We start from the raw sequence: 17191 nt of genomic DNA, 5'->3' as shown, positions 1-17191 counted from the left end.
TGTTTTTCTACCACTTCCATTACTTTGATGTAGAAGAGCAGCCTGTAAAAATAGACTTGTTTTCTTTTGCAAACAGGATATCAATGTTGGGGTAAAATAAAAGTTAAAGCAGAACTGGAATGTTTAGGCAGGGAAAGAAAGGAGCCCGGGTAAGTTAGTGCTCCGGCCCTGCAACATAATGCAACAGAATCATCAGCGTCAATCAAATCATTTGGGAAGTTCCAGTATGAATGCTCTGGACCTGGGGTTTTCTGGATAAACGATCTTTCTGTAATTAGGTTCTCCATACTTTAAGGCCGCTTAAAAAAATAATTTAAACATTAATTAAACCCAATAGCCTTGTTTTGCCTCCAATAACGGTGAATTATATCTTCGTTTTTATCAAGTACAAGGGACAGGTAATGGGGACCCATTATCCAGAAACCCGTGATCTGAATTACGTAAAGGCTGTCTCCCATAGACTCCATTATAATAAAATAATACGAATTTTATTAAACGGATTTCCTTTTTCTCTATAATAATAAAACAGTGGCTTGTACCTGATCCCAACTAAGATTCAGCAGGTTTTAGATGGCGAATGGTCGAAGTCAAATTTTTAAAGAGACAGTACACGATAAATTTCGATATTCAAATTTTTTTTCAAATTCGAATAGAATTTGGACTATTCCCTAGTCGAAGTACACAAAAAATAGCTTGAAATTAGAATTTTTTTTCATTTGAAAATTCACCTCGACCTTTGATAAATCTGCCCCTATGTTATCAGCTTTGCAATAAGCATTCCTAGGCTGCCATTGCCTTTCTGATCAAAACTTTCTTTTCATTTAGCACAGGCCTCCTGTTTTGTTATAAGCCGATTACAAGAAGCCTAGCAGCCCAGGGAAGTGGTACGACATCACCAAGAGTGTGTTAAACAATAAGAGGGTTTGACCCCTTCATCCTTACGGATTACTGCTGCTGTTTGAATATATCTCAATATAAGAAGGTCGAGGTGAATTTTCGAATGAAAAAAATTAGAATTTTGAACTATTTTTTGTGTACTTTGAATAGGGAATAGTCCAAATTTGATTTGGATTTGAATTTTTTTAAAAAAAATCCGAATATCGAAATTTATCATGTACTGTCTCTTTAAAAATCTGACTTCGACCATTCGCCATCTAAAACCTGCCGAATTGCTGTTTTAGCCTATGGGGGACCTCCTAGAACCTATGTGGAGTCAATTGGTGGACTTTGAAAAATCAAAGTTTTTTTGAGGAAAACGTTGAATCAAATTTGATCGAATTCGCTATTAATTGGATTCGTATTCGGCCGAATACGGACCTATTCAACCAAAAAAAAAAAACTTTGACTTCATTTCGGTTGGTCTTTTTGAATTCGAATTTCGAAGTTTTTTCAATTCGAAATTTGACCCCTTAATCTCACCGATAAAGCCCCCTCCCCATCTACAAACTGCTTTACAAGTTGTATCAGCAGGAACGGTCTAAACATCAGTACACAGAAATGCTACTGCTTTAAAGGCAAGTTGTCATTATTATAATTAAGCAGATCTGTGAAATGATTGTCCACTTTTGTAGAATTGGAAATCTAATGAGATCTGCATTGAGAGTGCACTTAATGAGTTCATTTTTTTTTTTTTTAATTAAAAGGCAGTTAGGAAAGAGAAGAGAGTCAAGGAAAGCAGAATTTCGGCAAACTATAACAGTGATTGCCAACCCTTTTTTTTTTTTTTTAGAAATGAAAGGAGAATAGCTGAACATAATACAGGTATGGAACCTATTATCCAGAATGCTCAGGACTTGGGATTTTCCAGATGGATCTTTTCATAATTTGGATCTTCATACCTTAAGTTAGAGTCCTGCGTGGGTCCATTTTTTGGAACCCGTACTTGACACCTGCAACCCGGACCCGCATTCTTACCCCGCAAATACCTTATCCACAACCCGGACCCGCTGACCATCAAGAATCAGGAAGTGCTGTCATTGTAATCCGTAAGTGACATCACCGGAAGTAGGCGTGGTCAGAAAAAAGGAGTAAAAATCTCAATTGAGAAGACCCTTGGCCCGATCCGTGTCTATACCCGCACCCGGAACTTATACCTGCAACCCACAGGGTACCACAGGTTTTTGCGGGTACCCGACCCGCTGCAGGACTCTAGTCTATCAGAAAATCATATAAACATTAAATAAACCCAATAGGCTGGTTCTGCTTCCAATAAGGATTAATTATATCTTAGTTGGGATCAAGTACAAGTTACTGTTTTATTATTACAGAGAAAAAGGAAATCGTTTTTGAAAGTTTGGTTTATTTGGAAAAAATTAAGTCTATGGGAGACAGCCTTTCAGTAATTTAGAGCTTTCTGGATAACAGGTTTCCAAATAATAATATTGCTACGTATGAGGGCAGATTTATCAAAGGTCCAATTTCGAAGTTATGAGAGTTTTTTTTTTAACTCTGATAAATTTTAACGTACTCAACTCGAAAGGGAGGTCATTTATGAACAAACTCAAACGTCTAACATTCAATCAGATATGAACGACCCAGAAAACTGGAATCGATTTTGATTGCGATAAGTCTCCCCTTCAAACGCAAGGTGGTGATTTAAAATTCGAATTTATTTTTGACCAAATAAATTATTTTTTTTAAAAATGTTCAAATTTGAATTTACTATTCGAACCTTAATAAAACTGCCCCATAATGCTTTGGGCTTCTGTAGCCAAACTGTTGAGATCTGTGCTTCTAAAGATGCCCTAGTAGCTCCCTGTCTTTTTCTGCTGATTCACTGCACATGCTCTATGCTGCTGTCACTTACTGAGCTTAGGGAGCCACAAAATACTGTGTGTTTATATGTATATATAGTTGAGCTCTTAAGTTTACATACCCTGACAGAATTTATGATTTCTTAACCATTTTTCAGAGAATATGAATGATAACACAAAAACTTTTCTTTAAAGGGATACTGTCATGGGAAAACATGTTTTTTTTTTCAAAACGCATCATTTAATAGTGCTGCTCCAGCAGAATTCTGCACTGAAATCCATTTTTCAAAAGAGCAAACAAATTTTTTTATATTCAATTTTGAAATCTGACATGGGGCTAGACATATTGTCAGTTTCCCAGGCTCCCCCAGTAATGTGACTTGTGCCTGCACTTTAGGATGGAACTACTTTCTGGCAGGCTGTTATTTCTCCTACTTAAAGGGATCCTGTCATCGGAAACCATGTTTTTTTTCAAAACTCATCAGTTAATAGTGCTGCTCCAGCAGAATTCTGCACTGAAATCCATTTCTAAAAAGAGCAAACAGATTTATTTATATTCAATTTTGAAATCTGACATGGGGCTAGACATTTTGTCAATTTCCCAGCTGCCCCTGGTCATGTGACTTGTGCCTGCACTTTAGGAGAGAAATGCTTTCTGGCAGGCTGCTGTTTTTCCTTCTCATGTAACTGAATGTGTCTCAGTGGGACATGGGTTTTTACTATTGAGTGCTGTTCTTAGATCTACCAGGCAGCTCTTATCTTGTGTTAGGGAGCTGCTATCTGGTTACCTTCCCATTGTTCTTTTGTTTGGCTGCTGGGGGGAGGGTGGGGGTGATATCACTCCAACTTACAGTACAGCAGTAAAGTACAGCAGTGTTCAAACTGAATTAAGAAGTGGAAAATTAGGGGTTCAGTTGAAACCAAACCACGGTCAGGTAGACCAACTAAAATTTCAGCCACAACTGCCAGAAAAATTGTTCGGGATGCAAGGAAAAACCCAAAAATAAGTTCATTGAAATACAAAAAATACTAGATGCAAATTTGCAATTATCAGCCCGGAAGCTGCGCATGGGACGTACTTGGGACATTCCAACATGACAATGATCCAAAACACAAGGCCAAGTCGACCCGTACAGCAAAATAAACTGAAGGTTCTGGAGTGGCCATCACAGTCTCCTGACCTCAATATCATTGAGCCACTCTGAGGAGACCTCAAACGTGCAGTTCATGCAAGACAGCCCAATCATTTTTTACGGGAACTGGAGGCTTTTTGGCAGGAAGAATGGGCAGCTTTACCGTCTGAGAAGATAAAGAACCTCATCCACAACTACCACAATAGACTTCAAGCTGTCATTGATGTTAAAGGGGGCAATACACGGTATTAAGAACTGGGGCATGTCAACTTTTGATCAGGGTCATTTGGGTAGTTTGTGTAGTGATTATGATTTAAAAAGAGTAAATTCATAAATTGGAAATCAGCTTCTATGACAGCGGAACATCATTTTCAGCTCAGTGATTTCCGACAACCCCTAAGCTTAGCTTATCTAAGGAACAGCAGCCCAGAACACACTGAGCAGGTGCAGTGCCACGGACACACTAAAGATGGTCAGAAGATGGGAAGCTCCTGTGGCAAATTTGAAGGCCTGGATCATTAGGGTTGTTGGGCTGCTGATCCCTTGGACTTGTGCTGGCATATCAATATATAAAATACAGCATTTCTAGCCATATTCATTTTCAGGCTTTAGTTGTCCTTTAAAAATACCCTCCCTTGGGTCAAAGGATTTGCTCAGTCCCAAAACATCATTCCTTTCCTTTTCAGGATTTTGTCCGTTTTCCATAAGCAATGGTACAAGTTTTTTTTTTTTTATACTTACATATTTGCTTGCAGAAGAGTGAATGGCTGCAATAAAACCTGAAGGAGTGAAAACTTCCGCTACATTTTAAATTAGCCTGAAAAGAACAGGGCGAATGCCTTCATAAATCCCAACATGTCAGGTGTTTAGTGTATAGCAACAGTGTGTGAAAAAAAAAATCAAGGGGTGCAGATCATGCGTTACCCCCCAAATCATGCACATTTGGGGGGAGGTCCAGTGAGCCAAGTTAAAATAAAAACAAACAAGACAACTTGTGGACTACAGTACTTTATTATTATTATTTTCTATGCAGAGACCATAAATGTGATAAGGTTCATTTCTTCCCCCCATTAGAATTTATTGACCGGACATGTTTGTTTGTTATGGGGATTTGTTGTAACAGAAGCAAGAACCAATGAGAGGGGTTCTTTTTATTATTCTGCACTAGGCTGGTAAACCCCACCTGCTGGCTGGTTGCTATGGGTTACTGGACCAGGACAACCAGTAGCAAACAAGGTTTTGGGTTGGTCTATGTTTCTGGAAGGTTACTTCTTTTTCTTTGGTTTGAAAACATGCAAGTCATCTACCAATTAAGATCAGATATTTCCATCTTAAAGGGGACCCGTCACCCAAAAAAATCCTATTATATCCATTAGTCAAGCAAAATGAACTTTAATTACACTGTATAAATTATTTGAATCTTGTTTCTTTCAGTCTGAGAATTAATAATTATAACAAGCAGGCAGGAGCCATTTTGTGGACAGTGTTATTAAGACAAGCCTTGTATCATCTCAGAATCTTGTTTGTGCTCCAGAATGGGGGACCTGATGTCCATCCCCATGTCCTGGTTACACAATTAAATGGTGAAGAGAATGGGGGAATGTGGGGAGAGCAGTGACATCTAGGAAGTGCTGAATGGAGAGTGAAAGTAATTGCCTAAGGCATAGAGGAGGGGCAGACAATATTTGATTGACAGCTGAGATGTTTAAATGAGTTTACAACAGCTATAAATGCTTTAATAAAATATAGAAATTGGATTTCAGGTTTAATTTGAAAAGGACTTTTATTATACAGCTTTTTGTGTCTGGGTGACAGGTCCACTTTAAGTCAAATCTTCCAAATTGTACTCTCCCTACTATTCTGACCACTGTTGAAGGAAAGCACAACTGACCTGATTTTATTTTCTTTTCATTTAAACTATCTTGGGAAAGGTTAACAAAAACGAAAAAAGCTAAATACAGCATTTACAGTGTAGCAGTGTTGGACTGGGATGCCAGGGGCCCACCAGAAAACCTTAGCGCGTGGGCCCACTTTTCAAACTATTATTATTATTATTTTCTCCCAACCTTTCTGCTTTCAAGAAATCTCTGAAAACGCACTTCTTTCGAGAAGCCTCCCCTCACTCTGCTTAGCTACCAAACGCAACACCACATACAGTACCACATTTCTCACCCACTTAATTCGATCTTGCCCACTCCCACACCTTGTGTATTACTCCCTTCCTTTTAGAGTGTAAGCTCTTTCTGCATAGGGCCTTCCTCACCTTTTGTACCTGTATTGATTATGATGTATGTAACTCCATATGTTCTATGTATAGAATTCATGTGATGAAGTTGTATAATCACATTTACTTTACAGTGCTACGCAATATGTTGGCGCTATATAAATACATGTTAATAATAATAATAATAATTATTGCTCCTTTCCGCACTCAATCTCCTTGTTTTCCTAGTCTCACTTTATTCTTCCATTATTACGCATTTTTCCTGATAAAGAAAAGAAATAGTAATGTGCGTATGATGAAGCCATCTTTATTGCAGTTTTATACCGGTGATGTAAATAGAAGAGAGGTACAATAGGAAGATTACCCGTGCAAGTTAACCTTCCCCATAAAACTACCAATTACAGAGAGTTTTCAGCTGGTAAGTCTAAACTTTAAAGGGGAAGGAGAGCTAAAATTACTGAAGGAGTTGCAGAGTTGTTAGATGACCCAGTGTGAGTCTAGTCACGTGCCTGCTGCCCCATGCTGGCGCTCCTCTTTTTTTTTTAAAAAAAAAAGCAAACCAGACCAGGGTACCATTGTGCCGCCATCTTTTTCCAGCCTTTCCCTGTCCCTCTTGAGTGAGTGCATGTGCAGTACTAAACTTTTTCTGAAATGTCTGTAGTGAATAAGCTCCCTACTAGAACTGGAAAAGGGGAACACCTGGGAGGACAAAATAAAATGGCTACTGTACCATGGGCTGGTGCCTTTTTTTTCGAAGAAGAAAAAGTGCCAGGCCTGGGTGGCAAGTAATAGATGTGAATGTTCTTAGATAGTGGTTACCCCTTCTCCTGTAGCTCATGGAATTGCCTTCAGTCCACTAGCTCTTTTTTTATTTATATATATATATATATATATATATATATATATATATATATATATATATATATATATATATATATATATATATATATATATATATATATATATATATATATATATATATATATATATTATATACACACACAGCTGTTATTGGTCTCGGACTGCTCTAGTTTGTTACATCTTACTACCACTGGATCTGCTTCACTCTCTAATGTTAAAGGGGAACTATAGCAAAAATGAAAATTTAACATACGCTACAGCATACTGAAGTAAGAAACTTTCTAAATACAATCAATTAAAATGTCTGTACTGTTTCTGAAATAATCAAGTTTATCTTTACTATTCCTCTCTCAGCATCTGTTTCACCTCATTCTCTCTTCATTTAGCAGTTGGGTGTCAGATGAACGATCCTATATATCTTATAGGGGGGCTCCTTTCCTAGCAGATGTATTAGAGTTCACTCAAATAACCGATTCCAGTACAAACAAAATCAACCGAAATAACTGCCTTTTGCACAAATCCTGCATGTAGAGAGACATGATGTCTGGTGATTTTAATAGAGTGAACTCTAATATATCTTCTAGGCAAAAGGAGCCCCCCTATAAGATATATTGGATCATTCATCTGACACCCAACTCCTGAATGAAGACAGAATGAGGAGAAACAGATGCTGAGAGAGGAATAGTGAAGATAAACTTGATTATTTCAGAAACAGTACAGACATTTTTATTGATTGTATTTAGAAAGTTTCTTATTTCGGTATGCTGAAGCTTATATTAAATTTTCATTTTAGCAATAGTTCCCCTTAAGGAATATTAACACTATTAGTAAGACATGCAAGACAATGTATTCCCTTTTTCAGATCAACTCAGCACTGTTAGAGAGCATATTGTGCCAATGATAAATCAACAGTTTTGGGTGAGTGCCATGCAAGTAAATGTGGCTGCACAATGTGACACAATTAGCCTGGAGGAGGGAGCAATAGCTACTCCTATCAGACTCACTCAGGAGCCAACTTCCATTTTGGCACAATCCCAGCTTGATCTGATCTGATTTGGAACCATGAATCGATGGTGTGGTTTGCCAGACTCACCCGTCTGCATTTTCAGACTAGAAGATTAAATACCACTAAGTAAAACCAGACAGTCTGGTTCAATAAATCAAATCAGTGCCCACAACTTAATAATCCAAAAATCACTTTATTTAATTTTTACTGTGGGTACGGCAATGGACTCAGCTATCTGACTAACTTGTAGTATGTAGCACTTTATCCAAATGTATTTAAATGGGAACTATTGTGAAAATAAAAATGTAATATAAGCTTCTTGAGACTGAAATAAGAAACTTTCCAAATACAATCAATTAAAAATTCTGTACCGTTTCTGAAATAATCAAGTTTATCTTCACTATTCCTCACTCAGCATCTGTTTCTCCTCATTCTGTCTTCATAGTCTTCATGCAGGAGTTGGGTGTCAGATGAATGATCCAATATATCTTTTAGATGGGCCCTTTTCCCTAGAAGATGTATTAGAGCTCACTCTATTAAAATCACCAGGCGTCATGTCTCTCTACATGCAGGATTTGTGCAAAAGGCAGTTATTTTGTTAGATTTTGTTTGTACTGGAATCAGTTGAGTGAGCTCTAATTCATCTGCTAGGAAAGGAAGCCTATTGTATCCAACTGTCACTAAATATCGGACACCCTCGTTTTGCCTAGCAGATGCATTAGAGCTCACTAAATAACCGATTCCAGTACAAACAAAATAACTGCCTTTTGCACAAATTCTGCATGTAGAGAGACATGATGCCTGGTGATTTTAATAGAGTGAGATCTAATACATCTTCTAGGAAAAGGAGGCCCCCCTATAAGATATATTGGATCTAACTGTCAGTGAATATCTGACACCCAACTGCTGCATGAAGACAGAATGAAGAGAAACAGATGCTGAGAGAGGAAAAGTTAAGATAAACTTTATTATTTCAGAAACAATGCAGAATTTTAAACTGATTGTATTTAGAAAGTTTCTTACTTCAGTATCAGGAAGCTTATATTAAATTTTCATTTTCATAATAGTTCCACTTTAAGGATAACACTGCACATAAGAGTACCCCACTTTGGAGAACAAGAAGGAGGTGGCAATTATGTCCCATATGGCAGAAAAATACCAAGCACTAATAAAGCAAATATGAACAGAGTGAACTGTAGCCTGGAAATGTGCAACCGCAACACAGTTTGTGCAAGTCATCCAGTGCAGCCTCGTGCAAGTTGTAGTGTTATTTACTCAAATCACACACAGACACAAGAATGCTAAAAATGCCATTAAGAAAAGGATGCACTACAAACATCAGCATTTATTTATATCCAACTTTTAGCAAATGACAAAAAAAATTGCTTTGTTTGATGAATTTACATTGTTAAACAACCGTCAAAAAGGACTTTAAGGTCGGCATTCATGCAAAACTAGACGGCAAATAAGTTGCACGGGAAGCTGGGGAAAAAAAACGCCTTACAATATGAAGGATTGTTTCTGCGGAAAGGAACTTGGCAAATAAGCCAAAGTGTAGGGAACAAGGGCAACCAAAAAAAAAAAAAAAAAAAAAAAAAAAGAGGCTGCCAGCAAAAATGTGCATCATAATGTGAAGGAACGAGGCGTTTTGCTTTGGCCTTCAAACATAGAGGTACAGAGAGTCTTGGGTGAAATTCCTGTAATGGTTGCCTGGGAGCTGCATAACACAGTCCATAGCAAACTAGAAAAAGCTGATCAAACAGAAGTACATTTAATTAGAGATGATAAATTAGAACTAAAGAACTGATGCCAGATAGGAAAGAGTTTATGCCTCTAAATACAATGTCACTCAAACACTCTACATCAAGAAGATCAAAAAAACGGTCTAGGAGCTGAGATATAATGGCTTAGGGTAGAGACACACGCTGTGATTTGGGGAGATTAGTCACCTGGTGACCAATCTCCTCTTCTTCGGGGCAATTAATCTCCCCGAACTGCCTCCCGTGCCTTCCCGCCTGCTAGAATGTAAATCGCCGGCCGGGTGGCACTTCAATCACTTCGTTTTCCGAAGTAGCCCGAATGTAAGGGCTCCATGGGCGATTTTCTCGCGATCCGACGCGCTGCGCAAAAAAGCAGGCATCACGTTGGATGCGACAGAAATAAGGTAAGTAATGGCATTGTAGGATGGTGTTGCAGCATTGATCCGCCGCGACTGTCGGATACAGACGCTGCGTCTACATCCGACTGTCGCGTCGGATCAACGCTGCGACTTCATCCGACATTTCCATCTTACCTTATTTCTGTCGCATCCAACGCGACGACTGCGTTTTTGTGCAGCGCGTTGGATCGCGCGGAAATCGCCCGTGGAGTCCTACCCTAAATCACCAGCGGAATGGCACTCAGAGTGCTTTATTTTCCGAAGTCATCCGAATGTAAATCACCGGCGGGATGGCACTCCGAGTGCTTTGTTTTCCGAAGTCACCCGAATGTAAATCGCTAGCGTAATGGAATCGGTTTTCCGAAGTCGCCGGCGTAATGGCACTCAGAGTGTTTCGATTCCGAAGTTTCCTTGTGAGGCATCTTCGGAAAACTAAGCGATCCGAGTGCCATCCTGCCGTCGATTTAAAGTCTAGTCGGCGGGAAGGAAGTTTGGGGAGATTAGTCGCCCCGAAGAAGAAGAAGATATTTGTCGCCGGGCGATTAATCTCCCCAAATCACAACATGTGTCTCTGCCCTTATTGGGAAAGTTGGATTTCTAGCGATTTGGCCAACTAACTATTTTGCGCACTTTTGATACAAAATGGAAGTCATGCTGTTAGTGAACCCCTTTGTTCAACCACTAATGAAATGTCACTGCTCAACCCTGGGTTTTAATCCTTTCACTGCCAGAGATGTTTTGCAATGCGTTGTGCTACAACCATCCTCTGGCAAGTAGAGGGTTAATTTTTTAAAAGTGCATACAGAAAATTACGATAAAAAAAAAAAAAAAAAGAAATGGAAAAAAAACGGTCCTATGAGTGTGGTCCCAAAATTGCCTATGACAAATATCAGGAACTCCAACGTGCTTCTTATAAATATGTCACATAAGTACAGATAAAATCTGAGCAGTTCTTTTGAAATCTTCAAAAATGTTCCTGATATTCCACAAATGGCGCTTGTTTAAGTTAATAACTCTGATACATGCGTGCGTTGAATTTACTTGTTATCCAAGCGAAGCAGCTGCTCCTTACCATTTATTGTTAAGGACTTTAACTGCCCGTCTTCTTCTACTTCAACGCGCTCTTGTCCATTCTCAACAATTCTGTAAGGGGCAAAACAAAGGGCAAGATTTACAATGTTGACATTTTGTCTTACAGGAATCTGCCTTAGGGTTGAGGCACACGGGCAGATTCGGGGAGATTTAGTCGCCTGGCAACTAATCGCCTCTTCTGCGGGGGGGACAATCTCCCCGAACTGCCTTTCGTCTGCTTGAATGAAGAGTCGCCTGCACTAATACACTCACGGCGCTTCTATTTCCGAAGTTTTCCTGTGAGGCAACTTCGGAAATCGAAGCGCTGCAAATGTACAGAATCCACTATTTTGGATTCAGCCGAACCCCAGAATCCTTTGTGAAAGATTTTGCCGAATACCGAACCGAATTCTAATTTGCATATGTAAATTAAGGTTGGGAAAAGGAAAAGATGTTGTACTTCTTTGTTTTGTGACAAAAAGTCACTCGATTTCCTTCCCCACCCCTAATTTGCATATGCAAATTAGGATTTGGATTCGGTTCGCCTGGCAGAAGGATTCAGCCAAATCCGAATCCTGCTGAAAAAGGCCGAATCCTGGCCGAATCCCAAATCGAATCCTGGATTCGGTGCATCCCTAGTATCAGGCGATTCTTCATTCAAGCAGATGGAAGGCAGTTCGGGGAGATTGTTGCTCCGCAGAAGAGGCCAGGCGACAATCTCCCCGAATCTGCCCCAACCCATAACGTGTCCAATTTCTGGCCTGATGGCTGTAGAGATAGCGTGAGTGGCTACTGTTTAAAGAAAAACTATACCCCCAAAATGAATACTTAAAGGGATTCTGTCATTATTGTTATGATGTTGTTTTTATTTCTAAATTACACTGTTTAAACTGCAAATAATTCACTCTACAATATAAAATGTCATTCCTGAACCAGCAAGTGTATTTTTTTCAGTTTGTAATACTGGTGTGTAGGTGCATCTCAGGTCATTTTGCCTGGTCATGTGCTTTCAGAAAGAGCCTGCACTTTAGAATCGAACTGCTTTCTGACAGGCTGTTGTTTCTCCTACTCAATGTAACTGAATGTGTCTCAGTGGGACCTGGATTTTACTATGGAGTGCTGTTCTTAGATCTACCAGGCAGCTGTTATCTTGTGTTGGGGAGCTGCTATCGGGTTACCGTCCCATGGTTCTGTTGTTAGGTTGCTGGGGGGGAAGGGAGAGGGTGATATCCCTGCAACTTGCAGTACAGCAGTAAAAAATGATTGAAGTTTATCAGAGCACATGTCACATGACTAGGGGCAGCTGGGAAACTGACAATTTGTCTAGCCCCCTGTCAGATTTCAAAATTGCATTTAAAAAAATCTGTTTGCTCTAGCAAAATGGCAATAATTTATTTATGATTACACAATGGCACATACTCAGTGGGCTCTGAGCAGCTGTTGAGAAGCTAAGGTTAGGGGTCTTCACTAATTATCCAGAAGAAAATGAGGTTGGTCTGTAATATAAGCTGATGCTACAGGTTTGCTGATTATTAAATTCTGATGCTAATTGCACTGGTTTCTGTGCTGCCATGTAGTAATTATGTGTATTAATTACTAATCAGCCTTATATTGTGACATTTCTATTCTATGTGTACTGTATATTGTGAGTGGGTCCCTAAGCTCAGTAAGTGACAGCAGCACAGAGCATGTGCAGTGAATCAGCAGAAAAGAAGATGGGGAGCTACTGGGGCATCTTTGGAGACACAGATCTTTACTGCATAAGGGCTGTGGTTGCCTTGGGCTGGTACAGAAGTCTAAAACATAACGTACAACATTTCTAGCAACTTCTTTAGTTTAACTTTCCTTGTCCTTTAACATATGAGCTATTTTATGCATTATATTTTTAGAGACCTACATTGTTTGGGGGGTATAGTTTTCCTTTAATTTTCCAGGACAACAGCTTTCAGGAACTGTACTGGATGACATGAATCAGATTAAATTTTCAACCTTCCCAACCGACAAACTGACAGCTATCCATGGCATCCGTTTGTCTGTCTGAACTTGTGCCCAACATATACATATCAAAAATTGCATGAACTTATTTTATGCCCACATTTAGTTTAGAAGTATGAACGTCATACTCAATTGATGAATAAAGATATGTGTTCATTAGCAACCCCAGAGAGAGAAAGGCAAAGAACATGACTGTACCTCTTTGTTGTAACTCTTCTTCCATTAACTATTTTAGTTGAGGTTGATACAGATCTGACGTTACCCATTCCTGAACCTCCAAACGACGAAGAGGAAAATGACGTAAAACCACCATGTCCACCAAAAGAACCAAAAGAAGAACTGAAACCTGTATGAATGGTAAAAAATGGCAGCGTCAGCCAAGAATCACAATGTAGCTGAAACTCCGCTTGCGCTCCTCTTCAGATCGGCGATCCATCGTGCGGCGGTCAATTTCTCCTCCCTGCCTTCCTTATAGGAGATAGCCAGGGAAGAGAAATCGAGCACTGCACGATGGATCACCTTTTCTGAAGAGGAGCGCAAGCGGAGTTTCGGTAAGTTATTTCTTAATAAAGAATTAGCGATTTCAAAGTTTAATTTGTCTTTGTGGGTTTTTTTTTCGTTGTATACTAACAAATTTAATCAAATTAAGTGGCATATTAAAGGGGTTGTTCACCTTTGTAACAAATTGACAAATCTAACAGTTCACATGAATAGAACAAACTTTTCCATAGAAATAGTTAACAGAAAAAGTACAGTTCAAGAGATATTCACCTCAGAAGTGTCCCTGTACTAATCCTTCAGTTCCACACAGACCCTGTGCTGGGAGGGGGTCACTGACCCCCAAAAACACTACAGTGTTCACTTCCTCTTCCTTATATGACATCACACATTGTACTGGCAGCTAACTTAACTCCTATTGGCTATGTCTGCTGTCAATCTGCCACTGCTTCCTGTGCTGTGCTGGGGAATTTGAGCAGCATTCAGGTACTGAAGAGAAACTGTTACAAGTTTGTGAGAGGGAGGGGGAGTGTGGGCTGTGTGCAGCAGAGACTTCAACTGTGCAGATGGGGGGATCGAGGTGCTTGGGACCTGGAGTTTTCTGGATAATGGATCTTTCCATAATTTGGATCTTCATACCTTAAGTCTACTAGAAAATCATGTAAACATTAAATAAACCCAATAGGCTGGTTTTGCTTCCAATAAGGATTAATTATATCTTAGTTGTGATCAAGTACAAGGTACAGCTATGGCATCTGTTATACAGAATGCTTGCGACCTGGGGTCTTCCGGATAGCAGATCTTTCTGTAATTTGGATCTTAGTACTAGAAAATTGTGTAAACACTAAATAAAGCCAATAGGCTGGTTTTGCTTCCAATAAGGATTAATTATATCTTAGTTGGGATCAAGTACAAGCTACTGTTTTATTATTTCACAGGAAAAAGAAATCATTTTTAAAAATTTGAATTATTGCATTATAATGGCTACTATGGGAAATGACACTTGTACTTTCCAGAAATATATTATTATTTTTTTTGGGGGGGGGGGGTCCATGTATTATTTTGTGTATTTACCTCATAAAAAAGGTAAAATATTTTTCTGGTATAGATCCCTATATCTATATCATGAAAAATATAACTTTTTCATTTTTTGGTATTTAGAGCTCTAAATCTTGTTCCAGAAGTGGAACACATAAAAAAGGTATCGTTTTCCTAGGTAAATTACCGCCCCCCCCCCCCCGGGAGAGCGCACAAAATGTTCAAAAAACGTACCTGCCCTCATCACTGCTCTGCCTGTCACTTAGGGCTGCCACCTCACCCTTTTAAAACCAAACACATATGAAATCCACAGCCTGCATGGCTAATTAGCAATTCATTTAGATGCATGATACATAGTTACATAGTTACATAGTTAAATTGGGTTGAAAAAAGACAAAGTCCATCAAGTTCAACCCCTCCAAATGAAAACCCAGCATCCATACACACACCCCTCCCTACTTTTAATTAAAATTCTATATACCCATACCTATATTAACTATAGAGTTTAGTATCACAATAGCCTTTAATATTATGTCTGTCCAAAAATCATCCAAGCCATTCTTAAAGGCATTAACTGAATCAGCCATCACAACATCACCCGGCAGTGCATTCCACAACCTCACTGTCCTGACTGTGAAGAACCCTCTACGTTGCTTCAAATGAAAGTTCTTTTCTTCTAGTCTAAAGGGGTGGCCTCTGGTACGGTGATCCACTTTATGGGTAAAAAGGTCCCCTGCCATTTGTCTATAATGTCCTCTAATGTACTTGTAAAGTGTAATCACCACTCTTTGTAGTCTATCTTTTAGCCAGTTCGCTATCCAGGTACAAATACTATGTTCCAGGCCAACATTCCTTAATTTAACCAGTAACCTTTTGTGTGGCACTGTATCAAATGCTTTAGCAAAGTCTAAGTAAATCACATCCACTGCCATCCCAGAATCGAGGTCTCTACTTACATTCTCGTAAAAAGAAATTAAGTTAGTCTGGCAAGATCTATTACGCATAAAACCATGCTGGCACAAACTCATAGTATTATGATTTGCTATGAAGTCCAGTATCTTATCCTTTATTAACCCTTCGAAAAGCTTTCCTAATACTGACGTCAGACTAACTGGCCTATAGTTTTGAGGCTGAGAACGGGATCCTTTTTTGAATAGAGGCACCACATTAGCAATTCGCCAGTCTCTTGGCACAATGCCAGATCTCAATGAATCCTGAAAAATTAAGTAAAGAGGTTTGGCAATCACAGAGCTAAGCTCGCTAATTACCCTGGGATGAATACCATCTGGCCCTGGACCTTTGTTAATCTTAACCTGTTCAAGTCTCTTTTGAATTTCTTCTTGTGTGAACCATGCATCATTAGTTGTATTACTAGAATTGGGAGTGTTAAGAAGGAAACCTTCACTTACTGGTTCTTCATTTGTGTAAACAGATGAAAAATACGAGTTCAGAATCTGCGCTTTTATTTTGTTTTCATCAACCAGCTGATCCCCCTCTGATAGTAAGGGTCCCACCCCTTCCTGCTTCATTTTTTTACTATTGACATATTTAAAAAATAATTTGGGATTTTTTTTACTGCTTGCTGCAATATCCTTTTCTATAGCAATTTTAGCTTGCCTTATAGCTTCTTTGCATGATTTATTGGCCTCCTTGTACCTTATAAATGTTTCGGCTGTACCAGCTAACTTGAAAGCCTTAAAAGCACGTCTTTTCTTACCCACCTCAACACCAACGCTTCTATTGAACCAAAAAGGTTTTGCTTTGCAACGACGTTCCTTGCTTACAAGTGGAATATACTGACAAGTATATTTATTAAGCAGCATTTTAAAGACTTCCCATTTTTGTTCTGTGTTTAACCCTGGCTGTACAGAAATCAGTTCAGTCTGCAGCATCTAAATGAGTTGATAATTAGCCATGCAGCCTGTGGATTTCATATGTGTTTGGTTTTAAAAGGGTGAGGTGGCAGCCCTACTGTCCCTGCTAGATGTGTAAGTTACATACGTTTCTAAGCAAGTCAGTGCTGGTTTTGTTGCAATTTTGTAAATAACTGACATTATGCTTAATGCCAAAGGTTGCCAAACAATGTTGCTCCTTCCTTTTCTGCAGTATTTGTCTGCATGGCTGTGTGATTGTTTGTTGCAAGGCAGGTTTGTTTATATGCTGCGTCTGTTAACCTCTGCCATTACAATTGAGTAATCAACCAATGACCATTCAAATTATGTGACTGGTTACAGTTCACAAGCACCCAATAAATTACTAGGAGGAGGGCAGTATCAACATCCAATAGGAAACAAGTAAGGGCAAAGCCTGGGCATGATGATGTCATCATATAGGAAGTTCTTGGTGTGTCAGGTTCAAAATAGGCCACTCCCATCACTTCAGAAAACTGGTCAGAGAGACAGGAGAAGGACTGAGTTAATAGGTATAAAAATTAGCTTTTACAATGGCATTTTT

General features: G+C 39.1%; 1 protein-coding gene across 3 annotated transcripts in view; it reads right to left on the bottom strand.

Moving 5' to 3' along the window:
* The window catches only part of dnajb6.S (DnaJ heat shock protein family (Hsp40) member B6 S homeolog), a 69087-nt gene that overhangs the window by 29110 nt on the left and 22786 nt on the right, over window positions 1-17191 (bottom strand). For all 3 annotated transcript variants that reach the window (XM_018268767.2, XM_041567357.1, XM_018268766.2), the window contains 2 exons: window positions 13400-13547; window positions 11208-11278 (listed from right to left, as the gene is read on the bottom strand). In XM_018268767.2, coding sequence (XP_018124256.1) covers window positions 11208-11278; window positions 13400-13547 — 219 coding nt within the window. The remainder of the gene's footprint in view (window positions 1-11207; window positions 11279-13399; window positions 13548-17191) is intronic.

The sequence above is a fragment of the Xenopus laevis genome, chromosome 6S (assembly GCF_017654675.1).
Source record: "Xenopus laevis strain J_2021 chromosome 6S, Xenopus_laevis_v10.1, whole genome shotgun sequence".
In the NCBI taxonomy this organism is placed as follows: Eukaryota; Metazoa; Chordata; class Amphibia; order Anura; family Pipidae; genus Xenopus; species Xenopus laevis.
The sequence above is the reverse complement of the archived record's forward strand: the minus strand, read 5'-3'. Positions and strand labels throughout refer to the sequence as shown.